This window comes from Coenobita brevimanus, chromosome 17, assembly GCF_032717465.1.
Source record: "Coenobita brevimanus isolate Jiangsu-jjx chromosome 17, ASM3271746v2, whole genome shotgun sequence".
Taxonomy (NCBI): domain Eukaryota; kingdom Metazoa; phylum Arthropoda; class Malacostraca; order Decapoda; family Coenobitidae; genus Coenobita; species Coenobita brevimanus.
In genome coordinates, this window is record NC_136970.1 from 10,606,611 (window position 1) to 10,624,165 (window position 17,555).

The 17,555-nt window shown below is 40.6% G+C and overlaps 1 protein-coding gene across 1 annotated transcript in view; it reads right to left on the minus strand.

Moving 5' to 3' along the window:
* Positions 1 to 1,055: 1,055 nt before the first annotated feature.
* LOC145391248 (zinc finger BED domain-containing protein 5-like) overlaps positions 1,056 to 17,555 on the minus strand; it is a 185,892-nt gene continuing 169,392 nt past the window's right edge. Inside the window, exon 4 of the mRNA XM_080265919.1 lies at positions 1,056 to 1,122. Within this exon, the coding sequence (XP_080122045.1) occupies positions 1,056 to 1,122 (67 nt within the window). The remainder of the gene's footprint in view (positions 1,123 to 17,555) is intronic.

Below are 17,555 nucleotides of genomic sequence, written 5' to 3' on the forward strand. Positions count from 1 at the left end.
ACCGAAAACACCAAACTAGCTTCCCAATACCCTGAATTAAGTGACCCATTACCAAATAATAAAGCCTATCTCAGATCATCTCTCACATACCATATCCTGAATCAGTATACTAACAATATGACTCACTGCAACAGAACACGAAGTTTCACTCATTAGAATAAATGTTAAATTTTTATACATTCTACATGATAATAACATACTTAAGGTAACCACTGAGAAGAAAGGTGTACAGTTATACAGCACACTGCAGTAAACATAGAACAGATCATTAACTTACACCAATATGACTCACAGCAACAGAACACTGTTTCGTTCATTAGAATAAATATAAAAATTTGTACATGCTGCATATTTATCACACACATAAGGTAACCACTGAGAAGAAAAGTGTATTACAGTACACTGCTGTAAACACAGAATAGACCATTAACTTACATGGTATCTCCCGCCACTGGAGACCTGTCAAGACACTGGATCACTCATAGCACCAACTTTGTTCATCTTACACGTTCCGAATCCATATGTACAAGCGTTGGTTTCTACATAGAAATCACCATCACCGAGCACCCGGCTTCCATGTCACAACCATGGCTGCCTGACAATAACTAGCCTACTGTGTTTCGCTCGTATTTCTTAATACTAAAACAGTCATCACAGAAACACAAATCACATACACAACTTAATCAAATATAGGTAACACAATGTTTATGAAATATAATCAAAATTAAATAATGTATTAAAATGTTACTAAAGAAACAGAAAACTTCCCCAATAGGATACACTGCACCAATTCTGCACATCGTCTCTGACGTAACAGGATATGAGAGACTGGAAGAAGGTAGGGAGGTAGGGAAAGAATGGAAGAATGAGGGGAGATAGGGAAGAACTGGAAGAGAGGGATAAGAGGAAGAGGGACTGAAGGAGAAGAGACAAAGTGGCAGAGTGTCTCTCTCTCTCTCTCAAGAAATGTCGCACCAACATTGTTTGATTGCCTGCAAATTCTATTTTCACACAAACATGGACACAGGAATTCCGGTATGTTTTGTTTTCAACCCTCAGTTCTCTCGCACTCCACTGACTGTGTAAAAGGACTCGAAATCTCGACCCAGCTGTGATGGCCGCCTGTCAGAGGCACAAAATGCCGGCAAGTTAGGATTCACTTTCAGTGTGTCTGGTTTTATTACAGGGTCAAGAGACACTCTTTGGTGCAGTCCCCACTTCCTCTCCAGTCTCTCTCTCTCTCCGTTCTGAACTGAGTGAGAAATAAATTACTGTAAAAAGATGGCATAGATAGACCAGAAGTTTTATAATGGGCTTGATTTACACCAGCTGTTGGCCATTTATCTAATGGATGAACCTACACCTCACACACCCTCTGCATTATACAAACTCACACTTCTCACGTCTTTATCCTAGCTTAGATCACACTTCTCACTTAGGTAACGTTTCATTCTACACACCTTACACATCTTCATCTCCCATGACACTACTCAGTTAGGTAACACTTCATTCTTCACACTTTACACACCATCTCCCATGTCCTTCAGCAGATCGCCTCCCACAACCCCACCTTTGTTCAAACCGATTTACATTTTATCTTACAAATACATTAAATTTTCTCCACAAGTCACACCACCCCCTCACACATACTTCTTTACCAACTTACCTTCACATTTCACACCTTGAAAGGGCTTGTGTCTGGCTTTTCTGCTCTTTGTCTTGCTATCACACACACACACACACACACACACACACACACACACACACACACACACACACACACACACATCCTGTACCTTATACTTCCTTACAACTCAGTTCTTCCACACACCTCAGTTCTCTTCACAGACTCTACCTTATAATTTCTCACTGTTCATATCTTCTACACGAGTTAAACCAAATCTCTTCCATTTGGCATTTTCCTCACAGTTCACACCATCTCACCTCATTCACCTAACTTCATATTTTCATTCATTCTATTTCACCCTCCCTTCCATGCCCTCCCTTACTCTTTATTTCGTTCCTCACATCTCTCTCTCTCTCTCTCTCTCTCTCTCTCTCTCTCTCTCTCTTTCATTACTGGCATGCTGGCAGCTTTGTTGATGGGCTTAAAGATATGTTAATGACTTTTATTAAAGAAAAAAGTCTTTGCTCAGTTTTCTAACTTATGGTTGTCAAACCTTACAACTAAAACTATTAATACATCCCAGGTGTTGCTTATACTGTATGCAGGCTCAGTGAAGTGAACATTATATTAAAAAAAAAAAAAGAATAAAAAATTGAGAAAAATAGGGGGTGCAAAATAAACTGGCGTCAGGGAGTTATTATGATTAAATTAAGAGAGGGAAGAAGGGTGGGAGGGGAAGGTACAGCTTAGAAATACCGAAACACATCAGGAATATTTAATGAATGAATGAATGAAGTCACAAGAAAGAGAAGAGAGAGGAGGGACAAACAAGAGAAATAGTGATGTGAAGGAGAAAATATTTTAAAACAAATCAGAAGGATTGAGAGATGCACCCCTTGACTGAAAATGTGTTGTGTGATTAGATACTACACATAATGCTACTACACAAGTACCTATACACCTAATACGCATATACAAAATATAGTGACAACTACATTATAATACTCTTTCGTGAGTTGTCTTGAAACTGTAATAACTATTTATTTATTTATTTATTTATTTGCTGTTGTGGGAGTTGTAGTAGAAGCAGTTATTTTGGTAGCAGTTTTTGTTGTCACAGGTGGATCACCACCATATCTGTAATAACAATACTACTACTACTACTACTACTACTAATAATAATAATAATAATAATAATAATAATCATAATCATAATAACAATAATAATAATAATAATAAATATAAATAATTTCTTCGCCCAATCTTAACACCACAATCCCATCTTCAGAAGGGCAATTGTTCATGACGACGACGACGATGACGATGATGCTGCAGCTGATTTTTTTTTTTTTTTTACAATACTAGAACAGAGGAAGGAAAAACAAAAGGAACAAAATAATCCATGCACTTTGTTCCAGGTGTCCTCCATTCATAAATAGTTTGTAACAAGTGGACTCGACCAGCCGTAGGTTGAAGTTTGAGGGGAATTGCACCTATCAGAATTCTGATAGGCTGAAGTTCTGCAATACGGCAGCGCGACAGTCCAGTCATGAGCGCTACCAGATGCTCCTGCAGTGCGAGGGATGGGGCGTGGAGGTGGCACAGAGGACGTAACTTTGTCCGAGCCTTTGCCATAAAAGGATCTGCAAAACAATGCAAGGAAGGCGACATTCCTTCTTACTTGTAGGGGGAGTAGTTCTTTTGTAACAGAAGGGTTATTAATAATTCTAACAGCTTTATCAGGAATTTTTCCTCTTTTTTTTTTTTATGCAACCTCTCCACATCTATTCCACAAAGGTGAGCAATATTCCAGCTGAGTGCACACATGAGTCCTTGTAAATTATGGCTAACTACTCGTCAGTGAAGATGTCACAGACTCTGTACAATAATCCAAGTTTCTTTGAGGCGGCTTTAGCAAGTGATCTAACATGACAGATCCCGCTGAGGGAATTTTCAAGTGAAACACCGACATTTTCAATACTTTTAGTGATAGGAATATTAGTATCACTGAAGGTAATATAAGAATCAGACAATATCTGTCGATTAGTAAATTGTATATATATGAATTTCATAACATTAAATAATAGAGTATTATTTTGTCCACATTCCGTGATCTTGGATAATACTTGATATATGGAGATTGCTATGCTGGGTTGTGAGTTAGAGATATTAAACTTGGTGAATTTTTATTCAAGTGTGAATGAACTGTGAAGTGTTGGGGTCATCTGCATATGAGTGAATCGGCTTATGGGTGACAGATAAGAGATCATTAACATGAGTTAGAAGAAAGTTGGAGCCAGAACTGATCCTTTTGACACGCCGGCATTCCTCTTATCAGAGGAACAAAAGACGGTAGGCCATAGCAAGGGAGTTTTGATAGCAGGGAATAGTGCCACACTCTATAATAAGCTTTAGAAATATCGAGAGTTACTGCATGAGTTTCTCCATGTTGGTCAATTGCTTGATGGATGGTGTGAGTCAGGAGACTGAGTATATCAACAGTGCATCTTTCATGGCAAAAACCATACTCTATCACTAATTAAGTTCTTTGATTCAAGATGTTTAATGATGTGCTTATTAATTACAGTCTCAAGTACTTTATCAACAGATGTCATAAGTATTGGTCTGTAACCAGAGGGGGTCAGAGGAACTTCCTTTCTTTGGAATTAGTGGTTATTGTTGTTTTGTTGTTTTTAACAACTGGAGAAGGAAGAAGTACATATGTATAGTCTGAAAAATTTAGCTAGAACAGCAGAAAGTTCCGGGGAACTCTTTTTCAAAACAGTTGGAAGAATTCCATCTGGACCTGGAGCTTTGTTGATTGGAAATCTGTCTACAACGGGTTTTACGTATCTTCTCTGTATTTTAAGAGGAGCTATTTCTGGAGAGTCAAATTCTAGTACATGGACGTTCTGGCTGACTTCCTCCATGGTGGAATTTCTGTCAAATGTACTGGCTAGGATGTCTGCTTTACCACGGGGGGTCATTTATAGCATTACCATCAAAAGATTTTAATGGGGGAATGGGTGATGACTAGTTAAGGTTATCATTGAAAGAACTGAGAGTTGACCAGAATATTCAGTTATCATTATGATTATGTACTAGTCTGAATGCTTAGTCGTGAAGAAGTTTGATTTAGCGATATTAATTACTGTTCTTGCATGGTTTCTAGCAATTTTAAATTGACTGAATGATTCAGATTTTTTTCATTTTAAATAAAAGTTATATGCTAAGGACTTTTGGGTCGTTGCCCTGGCACAATTGCTGTCAAATCATTTTGGGGAGTCCAATCTTTTTGTGACCTTTTGACTGGATATGAAACATTCCATACCAGCTTGTATTAAATCATTAGTGTGAGACTGGGTAGAACTGATGTCACTGGGGAAGAAAGACTGCCATGGAATATCAGAAAGATAATTTCTAAATCCATCCCAGTTTGCCCTATCAAAATGCATATGGTCACCCTGACAGGTTCAGAACGGGGAGAACTGGGCAACTAACAAATGAGGCTTTGATGAGATCGTGGTCGGAGAATCCAAGTGGTGACAGTACCTCCATCCTGTACTGATCTGGAGTATTTTTCAGGAATATGATGATGATGATGATGCTGAACTCCAATACCAACCAACCGCTTACAACAATATAATGATCAAACCAGAGTAACATTCTAGTACTAAAACCGAGTTATTAATTACTCTCACACCCCTGCAAGGAGCCCTCGGTGTGTCAGTAACACAGTCATTAAGAGGTAAATATCTCATCAGTTATCACATCTCGGGGTTCAGTGATAATGTGGCTATTTTGTATGGTGAGGTATTTAACGTCAGATCACTTGCTAAAACCGCCTCAAAGAAACTTGGATTATTGTACAGAGTCGGTAACTTCTTTGCTGATGAGCAGTTACCTATAATTTATAAGAGTCATGTGCGCTCTCAGCTTGAATATTGCTCACCCTTGTGGAATGAATGTGGAGAGGTTGCATTAAAACAACTAGACAAAATTCAGAACAAAGTTGTTAGAATTATTAGCAACCCTGCCATTACAAAAAAACTACCTCCCCTGCAAGTAAGAAAGAGTGTTGCCTCCCTTGCATTATTTTACAGATATTTTTTTGGCAAATGCTCAGACGAAGTTGCGTCCGTGGTGCCACCTCTCCATGCCTTCCCTCGTGCTACACGGGCATCTGGTAGCGCTCATGACTGGAATGTCACTCAGCCTTATTGCAGAACTTCTGCCTTTCAGAATTCTTTCATTCCCCGAACTGCATCTCTCTGGAACTCGCTTCCCCAGAGTTGTTTCCCTCCAAATTTTAACCCACAGCTGTTCAAGTCTAACTGTTACAGATATTTTATGAACAGAGGACACCAGTAATCTGGTGCATGGATTATTTTTTTTTTATTCATTTGTTTTTCTGTTCTCTGTTCTGTTATAAAAAAAAAAAAAAAAAAAGTGTGGGCAATTATCACAGTGGCTAGTGGCAGTGTGAGGTGGCCTTGGGGATGACTGGGGGATTTAATGGTAATTGGTTGCATTCTGGATAGGAGGAATAATTCTTTTTAATTGTATGAAAGACGTTTCCTTGTATGTTTGGCATTTACTTACAGTATATCTGTAAGTATATTTGTGTGGGAACAATATTTTTTTTTATTTTTTTTTTAGCATTTCCATTCGTTAGGTGAATGGAATGGTTGCCACACCAACATTGTCTTCCAGGACAGGAATTATACCCTTTTCATCTTAACTTGGCTTACATATTTCTTCCTCATTCCACGTATCTCTGTGGCAAAAAAAAAAAAAAAAAAAAAAAAAATACTGCGGCTCTACATCCTTACCTCAGCACTTGTTCATGACTGTCATCATAGTTTCATATTACAGTAATCTGTTTTTAGAAATCAGCACTCAGGATGGCGAGATAGCAATTTTAGGAAAACTTAGAATAAAAAGAGTTTAGTTTTCGTTTTGGCGCCTGGTGGTTTAGTGGGTAATAACGGTGCTCCAATCGGATTGAGCCGGTGAAGGTTTATATCCAAGGGGTGGTTGGGGTTTATTGCTCACGTAATGCCACTCAGGGTTGAGTGAGGCTGGTCACTCTCATCTTAAATGCCAGGACCAACTTGCCTAGCCCCGGGCTCCTACGCTCCTCATGAGGCAACGTAGGATTAGATGATGGATGAATGGATGGTGAACTATAACACATAACTGATACATGTGCCCTAATACATGACAATCATTAATCTAAATCAACTAATCTGTTTCTTAATTCTACTTTTGGAAATTACAGTATTACGCACTGCATCGTATTACTTGATATGTACTGGCTACCGGCACTAACATTCTTCATTCCGCCACCTCAAGACGAAATGTAAATTGTGAAAGAAAAAGAAAACAGGAGAACAAGAAATATTGAACATGTAACTGTAGGAGAGGGGATGTATAAGTGACGGTTAGGTTAAGGAAAAGCAGTTATAAGAGAAAATTAGTTTCAGCTTATGATAAAAACTGCAGAAGAGAGAAGACAGAGGAACCGAGAGAAACCCACTGTATGAAAGAAAAGAAAGAGCAGAAGATAAGAGAGCATGAGAAGCAGCGTAATAAAGGCAAACATTTACCCAAGTTGGCAGGTGGTGATAGCATGGGATCTTTTAAATGACGGATCTGCAGTCCACCAAACATAACACTGACCTGAAGAAAACGTACAAAGATTGAGAGAAGGAGAGACTAGAGAGGAGGAGAGGAGAGGGGAGGAAGAGAGACTGAAGGAAGGTACGGAGAAGTTAAGGAAGAAATAGACTAAAGAACAAGGAGAGAGGAAAGTTAAAGGAAAAGTGAGTGAAACGGAAGAAAGACTGGATAATATGGAGAGAGAGAGAGAGAGAGAGAGAGAGAGAGAGAGAGAGAGAGAGAGAGAGAGAGAGAGAGAGAGAGAGAGAGAGAGAGAGAGAGAGAGTAAGTAAGGGAAGAGGAACAGGCTGCTAAAGAGGGGAGGAAATATGAAGATTGTGGGAGAAACTGAGCAAAGGAAGAAGAGAGAGAAAAAAAATATGGTGAGGTGCCGAAGCAGGGAAAGATGGGACAGAAGGCTTAATAGAGAAAATGAGGAAAAAATGCAGTTTAAAAAGTAAAAAAAAAAAAAAATGAGGGATGGAAAAATTATGGTACGAAAAAGCATCAGAGGAACACACACACACACACACACACACACACACACACACACACACACACACACACACACACACACATACATACACACACACACACACACACACACACACACACACACACACACATATATATATATAACTAGACAGATGGACAGAAAGAGAGGTAGATAATATTATACAGCATATATAAATATTTCTTCTTTCATTTGGTCTTCGACGGTGCAGTATCCCATCTTGAAAAATGATCGGAAAGCTGAGAGAAAAAAGTAACCTAAAAATATGGAAGAAAAAGGTTGTGAAAACAGAAGGGAAAAAGTATTCCCGAAATGTGATATTGTGTTTGAGAGAGAGAGAGAGAGAGAGAGAGAGAGAGAGAGAGAGAGCGCCATGCGGAGTTACCAAAGATGAGAATGCCAGAGGATGTTAAACTGCACTTAGAAGCGATAGAAGGAGGGGAAGCGGCAAAGAAGATGGAAGGGGAGACAGAAAAGAGCGGAAGAGGGAGGAAGGAAGAGAATTAATGATGAAGAAGGAAGGGAAAAGTGAATCAGAGGAAGTGAGGGGCGATGGAGAAAGAGCTGAAGCTGGGCAGAGGCGGGAGGAAGGGGACACAGAATGAGAGAAACAGATGGAAAGAGAAGCGAGAGAGAATGTTACTGAAAGGAAGAGAGAATGTTAGGAAGGACAAGCGGAAGAAGGAGTGACATAAGAAGGAGAGGGAGGAGTAAAATAGGAAGAAGGAGAGGGAGGGGAGAGATAGGAAGGAGGATGGGAAGAAGGAGTAAAACAGGAAGGAGGAAAGGGAGAAGGAGAAAGATAGGAAGAAGGAGAGGGAGAAGAAGCAAGAGCAAACGAATACATCTTAGAGGAGAGCACGAGGACCGTATGACTAGTGCCACTTAATGACAGGAAAGGACAATATCGAGGCAAGGAAATTCGCTCTCTCTCTCTCTCTCTCTCTCTCTCTCTCTCTCACACACACACACACACACACACACACACACACATACACCATCAAGCCTCCCAGGTTTCTCTGTGTCCAGTTTGCACAGCACTTAATCTGGGCGGAAGTCATCGAGGGCGTGTGGTGTAGGGGATATGAAGGAGGCACTGAGTTAGTAAGAGGGAGGCAACTGCGTGGCCAGATGTGAGGTCACAGACACTACAGTATAGTCAAACAGGTCTCTCCAGACCTGTAAAAAAAAGCTTGTGACGACAGCCACACTCAAGTCTACTGGTATGACGTGCATAAAGCAAACAAGGTTTTTACAAACCGAGGGTCAAATGGGGAAGGGAGACAAGTAGAGAGATAATAATTCAGTGCTTTATTCCATGTATTTGAAGTTACCTAAGACACCAAATACTCAAGCACCGCACCGACAGTCTCAATATACCTCACTGTTTCCCTTTTACAGATATTGCATCTGAACCCTACTCTATGTCAGCTCTCTCCCCCGCCCACCTAAGTAACAGTGTCTGTATGTAGGAAGAATAAAATTAACTTGTGGGAAGCTAAGACAAAAAGTTAATGTAGTTAATGGGATTGTCTATCAATAAAGATGAACATGCACAGGGATATTTTAGAGTTCCATTCAATGTTACTGATGATAAAACTGTTTACTGTTTACTGATAAAACTGTATTACTTAGATCAATTACACCTAATCCTGTACGTTGTGTCCTACACACTCCACCAGTCGTGATATACTGCTGTCATTAACGCACAAGGAGGACGAAATTGCTACCGATGCTGCTTGACAATACGACATAGCGTTCACACAGAGAAAGAGAGAGAGAGAGAGAGAGAGAGAGAGAGAGAGAGAGAGAGAGGGAGAGTGTGTGTGTGTGTGTGTGTGTGTGTGTGTGTGTGCTGTATACCCACCACTAATTACCACTCTCCCCTCCTGATTTGCTTCATATACGTCATTAATTTCTGTGTTTCTAATAATGGTTCAGTAAAAGTTCTATGAATTCAGTTATTCACTTTTCCTCAGCTCCTCCTCTCTGACTCTCACGTTTTCATTACCGTTCCCTCCCTAATCTTCCTTTCGCTTCTTCATTTTCGACTCTTTCCTTTATGCTTCTTAATTTTTTTCCCTTTCGATTTATTCCTTTCTTTACCGTTCCTCGTCACTTCTCCTCTTCTTCCATTCTCTCTCCGGTACTCTTGTGGCGTTTTCCTCTTTTTTCGTTTATCTTCTACAATCCTTTGCGGTATAAACAATATGGTATAAAGAATGGTATAAACAATATGGTATATTAATGGTATTTATATACACAACGATATAAACATAACCGTATAAACAATGGTTTAAACAGTGGTATAAACAATGGTTTAAACAGTGGTATAAACAATGGTTTTAACAATGACATAATGGTATACAGACAATGGTGTAACACAGTGTTATAATTACAGTGGCAAACATTGATATTAACACAATGGTATAAACACAACGATATAAACAATGGTATAAACAAATGGTATTAATGCAATGGAATAAACTCAGTGATAGAGGTGATTGCGGCAATGATGACAACAGTAGCTGTGGTACTGGCCGTGGTGTTAATGGTGTTGGTGATAAATATTCAGTAACTGAAAGCCCATTTTTCTACTCAGCCCCGTCATATCTTCCTCTAACACCAACAATACCAGGATTCACAAATAAACTCAAGACCAGTTCCGTGTCGTAAGCAAGACCAGTTTTGGCAGGAAAGTCAGGGAAAGGCGAGTACAATATCCTGTCGTTGTTCTTGTTCTTCCTGCATAACGATTAACCTCGTAAGGGCCAATGGCTGTGTTCCCGCTGGCTTTCTTTCCTACTCTCCCTTTCCTCTATTCTCACCCTCTGCCTTCACGATATTCCGATGTTTATACAATCTCGCTGTTATCGGGCCAGAAAACTATAACAATCACAGCTGTTGTAAAAGGCTGGTAAGCGTTCGCAGCAACAAAACCTTTCTAATGTTATTCTAACTACGTACATGACTGTACCCAGGTACAGAAGTTCCTCCCTGAATGAATGGATTATAAAGACCTTTCACACATATATACCTTACACCACAAGATGATCTGATTTAGTCCAACAAGAACTTCCGATGATGGCGGTGTTATGACAAAATCACAATATACTGAACAAAACTATAACAATGACAGCTGTGACGGGATGCAGTTAATAATAATAATAATAATAATAATAATAATAATAATAATAATAATAATATTATTATTATTATTATTAGTGCTGCTGTCAGGTGTCTGCCCTTTCCTCTCCTCCATCCTTCTTTCCTTCCAACCTCTTCTGTCTTTCTTTCCTTCATTCTTTCCTTTTCCTTCTGCCTGCGAGTGACTCTACACTGAGTGCCACGCCAAATGGTTTCCTGTACACCAGGAAACAATTTACTATGCTGGGTGGTAACCATATAACCAAATTTTGGGGCCTGGTGGTTTAGTGGGTAATTACGGCCCTCCGGTCGGATTGAACAGGTGAAGGTTTTATCTGTGCTGTTTACTTATCCCCTAATTCTACTGACTATCAAAAATTCTTCGACTATCTTACTTCTATGATGGAACACATTCTATCCATTTCTCCTTTCTCTGAAATCTCCATTCTAGGAGATTTCAATGTTCACCACCACCTTTGGCTCTCCTCTCCTTTCACGGATCCACCTGGTGAACAAGCCTACATCTTTTCTATCCTTAATGACCTAGAGCAGCTTGTACAGCACCCTACCCGTATCCCTGACTGCCTTGGAGAGAGCTCCAACATACTTGACCTCTTCCTCACAACTAATCCTTCTGCTTACTCTGTTAATCTTTTCTCTTCGTTGGGCTCCTCCGATCACTACCTTATTACCTTAACCTGTCCTATCACTCCGGTATGGCCTGTGGACCCTCCAGGGAAACGTCGTCTGTGGCATTTTGGAGCCGCGGACTGGGAGGCCCTCAGGCAGTACTTCTTTGATTTTCCCTGGAATGATTATTGCTTCCATGGCCGTGAGCCATCTGAGTGTGCCTTGCGCATTACGGAGGTTATTCTCTCAGGCATGGAAGCATACATTCCTTTCTCATATCCTTTGACTAACGCAAGAAAGCCTTGGTTTAATCACGCTTGTTCTAATGCTGTCCGCAACAAGGAGAGGGCCTATAAAAGGTACTGGAGCCAACCCACCCCTGAATCACATCATCTTTACGTTTCTGCCCGGAATCGTGCTAAGTCTGTTCTTTGCTCTACTAAAATAATTTCATCCATACTAAATGCTCTCAACTCTCCAACTCGAATTCTTCCCGCTCCTTCTGGCACCTTGCCAAAAATCTTTCTAACAACTTTATCTCATCATCCTTCCCTCCTCTTTTCTACTCTGATGGTTCTGTAACTATTTCTTCTACTGATAAAGCAGATCTCTTCGCACAGACTTTCTCCTCCAATTCCACCTTAGACGATTCCGGTGCTGTTCCTCCATCACTTCCCCCCTCTGACTTCCTCATGGCTGACATTAAAATTTCTTCAGTTGATGTATTTTCTGCCATCACTGGCCTCAGTACTAACAAGGCATATGGACTTGATGGGGTCCCTCCTATTGTTCTCAAGAACTGTGCTTCTGTGCTTACACCCTGCCTAGGCAAACTCTTTCTCCTTTGTCTGTCACCTTGTACCTTTCCTTCTTACTGGAAGTTTGCTCTCATTCAGCCAGTCCCAAAGAAGGGTGACCACTCCCAACCCTCCAACTATCGTCCAATTGCTTTAACGTCCTGTATTTCAAAAAGTTTTCGAGTCAATTCTCAATAGAAAAATTTTAAGGCATCTTTCCTATCACAACCTTCTTTCCGATCGTCAGTATGGGTTCCGTCAGGGACGCTCCACTGGCGATCTTCTCACCTAGCTTTCAGACTCCTGGTCATCCTCCTTTCAGGACTTTGGCGAAAGCTTTGCCATTGCACTTGACATCTCAAAGGCTTTCGATCGAGTCTGGCATAAATCTTTAATTTCCAAACTGCCTTCCTACGGTTTCTATCCTTCTATCTGTACCTTCATCGCTAGCTTTCTTTCTGGTCATTCTATAGCCGCTGTTGTAGACGGCCATCGTTCTTCTCCTAGATCTATCAACAGTGGTGTTCCTCAGGGCTCTGTCCTATCACCAACTCTCTTCCTTTTATTCATCAATGATCTTCTAAGCTGTACATCTAACCCTATCCACTCATACGCTGATGACTCCACCCTTCACCTTTCCATTCGGTTCCCGCAATGCCCATCTCAACAGTTACTTCAACAAACAAGGGATGAGGCTATGGCACACCTAATGTCTGACTTGGCTCATATCTCTGACTGGGGTAAAAATAATATGGTTGTTTTTAATGCATCTAAGACTCAGTTCTTACACCTATGAACCTGACAAAATCTTCCATAGGTATACCCACTAATGTTTAATAATATTCAGCTTAATCCTGCATCATCCTTGAACATGTTTGGGGTTTCATTTACTCGGGACTTATCTTGGAAAGATCATATTACATCTCTTGTAAAATCTGCTTCCAAGAGATTGGGTGTGCTAAGCCGACTCTGCTCTTTCTTTACCCCTGCACAATTGTTGACTCTATACAGGGGTTTTATCCACCCCCGTGTGGAGTACAACTCTCATGTGTGGGGAGGCTCCCCACATACAGCTCTTCTCATTACAGTGGAGTCAAAGGCTTTTCATCTCATTAACTCTCCTCCTCTTACTGACTCTCTTCAACTTCTGTCTCTTCGCCGCACTGTTGCATCTTTATCTCTTTTCTATTGCTACTTTAATGGTCACTGCTCCTCTGAACTGTCTGCTTGCATTCCTCCACCTCTACGGCGGGCGCGTAGCACCCGTCTAGCAGCAAACTCTCATCCCTTTTCTGTCCAGCTCTCTAATGCAAGAGTTAACCGTTACTCCCACTCTTTCATTTATGCAACAGGTCAGCGATGGAACTGTCTCTCTCTGTCTGTATTTCCTGCTGCCTATGATCTCCAGTCTTTCAAATTCAGTGTGTCCAGGCATCTCAAAATGATCGGATCTTGAATTTGGCTGTCTATTGTATTTTGTTTTTCTCTTGGAGGGAACTGTTACTGCGGGCTCGTGGCCTTTGGTTCCTTCTACCTCGCATAAAAAAAAAAAAATCTAAGGGGTGGTTGTGGTTTATTGCTCACGTAATGCCACTCAGGAATGAGTGAGGCTGGTCACGCTCATCTTAAATGTCAGGACCAACTTGCCTAGCCCCTCATGGGGCAACGTAGGATTGGATGATGGATGGATGGATTATTATTATTATTATTATTATTATTATTATTATTATTAATTTTTATTATTATTATTATTATCATTATTATTATTATTATCATTGCTCCTGTCATGTAGCTGTTTCAAAGTTTTCCCAATGTACCCACTTAGTGGTCGCCCACCTCTATCTCATACCCAGCACACACACACACACACACACACACACACACACACACAAAATTGATGGCTTGATACATCCAGTCTTGATAAAGGTTACTCTCTCTCTCTCTCTCTCTCTCTAAGGTGAATGACCTGGCATCCAATATCCATGCATAAGTCCACTGCATTGGATGGCTGGCAACAAAAATGTTATTCCAACCTGACACACTCCCACCCCTACCCCACCCCCATCGCAACCCCCTCTCCTCCTCACTTTTCACACTCAACAACATTCTTTGTTGCATTGTGGTTGATCCAACTAGATGTTTCCAACTTGCGACGCGCGCTTACTCTCCCCCTCTCTCTCTCTCTCTCTCTCACACACACACACACACACACACACACACACACACACACACACACACACACACACACACACACACACACACATACACTCACGCATACGCACAAACCCATACAGCCTAACTCCCTTCCTCTCACATACTCACTAGTCGAATATAGTTCTTTTTACCCTTCACCTGACAAAGTCTGAGGAGGGTGTTGTTATCACTGTGATCAATGGGTGTCCGTCCGTAGAGCCAGGTGGCAAGGTGGTTGCCCGGGGGTAGAGATTTCGTTTCCAAGCCAGAACTCAGAAACTATTAGCTATAGTGTCATGAAACTTCACATAGTTATGTGTTTTACAGTGAAATGGTGCCGTTTGATAGGTTGAATCCTGTGTCATAACTTTTTTTTTTAATGAAAAAGTAAAAACAATAGTTTTTCCACATTTCAATGCGACCTGCGCAAGGAATCTGAAGGGCACAGGTTAAAAAGGTCTCCTTACGCACACCTTAAAAAAAAAAAAAAAAAAAAAGATTGGGGAGGGGAGGGGCGTTATGCGCTTGGTTAGGTGTGCAGGGGGGTGGGGGTATGTGCTTTGTCGGATGGAGGGTTACAACAGCGTAGCGTTGCTTATATTTTCTTAATACTGATAGAGAAAACACGATGTCACATTCAATTCTTCCGCCAGTCTTAATTTCTAGAACCTCCAAAATAAATTTCGTATGAAGTTTTTAAGTACAATTTTCCTTCCACCCTAACCCCCCAGTAAAAGGCTATTATACAAAAAGGACAAATATACAGTCACTGAAGTAGACGAGAGAGAGAGAGAGAGAGAAGAGAGAGAATGGGTGAACGATGAAAAATATAGTGCGAGGGAGCAGGAAAAACATGAAAAAAAACACAAAACAGAAAAGATTGAGATAAGATGAGTCAAACTGAGAATCAGAGATTATAATAATATGTCGGAAGGAAGATTAAAATGAACAAGAGATAAAGACAGTGGTGGACAGACAGAAAACGGAGGCATAGGGGAAGAAAAGAAATAGGTAAGGAAAAAGAAAAAGAATAGGAGCAAGACTTGGGGTATGAGGGGAGACAAAAAAGGAGATAAGATATAATGGAGAGAGAGAGAGAGAGAGAGAGAGAGAGAGAGAGAGAGAGAGAGAGAAAGGAGGAGGAGGAGGCAAAGATATGACGTTAAAATGTAAAGAATGGTAGGACATGATTAGTGGACACAGACATGAAAAATAAGGGTATGGCGGAGAACACAAGTCAACTAATTAATAAAAGACAAATACTAAACACCATGGATTTATAAAAAATAGATGTGACCAATAACAAAATGGGAAAGAGGAATAAAAAAGTGAGAAAAAGCCAGGGGAAAGTTATTGCACCCCGGTGGCCCTAATTATGCCTGGGTGGAGGAGCAGGTGCAGGCATGTGGAACGCTGGCCAGGTGTGGAGTCAGTGTTGAGTCCATTTATTCTAAGGAGTCCACAATATCAGCATGCATTCTCACATGTTTTTTTTATTTTTTTATTGCTGTGTGTGTGTGTGTGTGTGTGTGTGTGTTCTTACCTAATTGTTCTTACCTAATTGTATCTTTACAGGAATGAGTCAAGATTGTACTGTCCCGTGTCTTAAACCATTTTTATCGTACATATCCTTAAAGTTATGAATTGTTTTGGAACACACTATTTCATTCGGTAGTGCATTCCACTAATCAATTGCCCTATTTGGGAAACTAAATATCCTTATGTCTTAATCGCCTCTCTTTTTTGCATTTTTTTGCAGTGTCCTCTTGCTGATGCATCCCCATAGGTTATGTAATCATTTATGTCTATTTTCCCCTTCCCTCATATACATTTAGATAGCATAATCATGTCTCCTCTTTTCCTTCTCTCCTGCAGTGTAGGTAGATTCAGCTTTTCTAGTCTTTCTTCATAGCTTAGATCTCTTAACCCGCCCCGTCCCGTCGATGTATGGGTACGTTGCAACATTTTGCATTTGCCAGTCCCGGCGACGTACTGGTACGTCGTGCAATTGCAAGGTCCCTAATTTGCACAATTTTCAATTTTTGCACGTGATTTTTCGTACATATACACGGGACACCTTCCTCTATTCCTCTACAAGATGCCAAGCAGGGACAATGCCTTACACCGCATAACCTCCCCCCTCCCCCCCTCACGTCATTGTCTCGGCAATTCACCTGTTACCAGTGACCTGGCCAGTAAAGATATTCAGGGCCAGAGTGATTCCCCAATCGATAACAATCTGGAGGACAAAGTTTACATAGCATTAGAAGAAGAAACAGTCAGAAATAATGATCAGGTAATGTGGCAAAAGAAGGTCAGGTATAGTGATTAGTTAGTGAGTGGAACAATGCTTATAATGCCTATATTAATGCTTGAAAACCAATATACTCTCATACTACATATAAATCGTACCAAGTAAATAAATAAATACCGTTTATGAGTGGTGTGAAATAGTTACCCTCGCATAGAACTCGTTTTCTTTGCAGCCAGCCTGATAGAAAACCCAGTCAGGTAAGGAGGTACTCCTACCTGCATCGAGTATTTTAAACCTCAGGTGAGCGATTGCTCTATGAATTTTCGATGTTTCTCACCAAAAGCGGAGGTTTTAGCCAAAAATTTTTTTTTTTGAAAATACCTCGGGACTGGGGGATGTCGGAGGTGTGGAAAACCTCGGGACGTGACGGGTTAAGCTTGGTACCTATCTTGTAGCGGCCCTTTGAACTTTTCCAATCTTATCTATGTGTTTCTTGAGATGAAGACTCCAGATTACTGACGCATACTCCAGGGTTGGTCTGATGAATGATGTTATTATCTTTCTTAGCATGTCTTCATTTATGTATGTGAATGCTATTCTCATTCACATACATAAATGACCACTGATGTGGTCAGCCGGAGATAGTCTGTTATTGATAATCACACCTAGGTCCTTCTCCTTTTCTGATGTGTGTAGGGTTTTACTTCCTAAATTATAATCCCAATCAGGTCT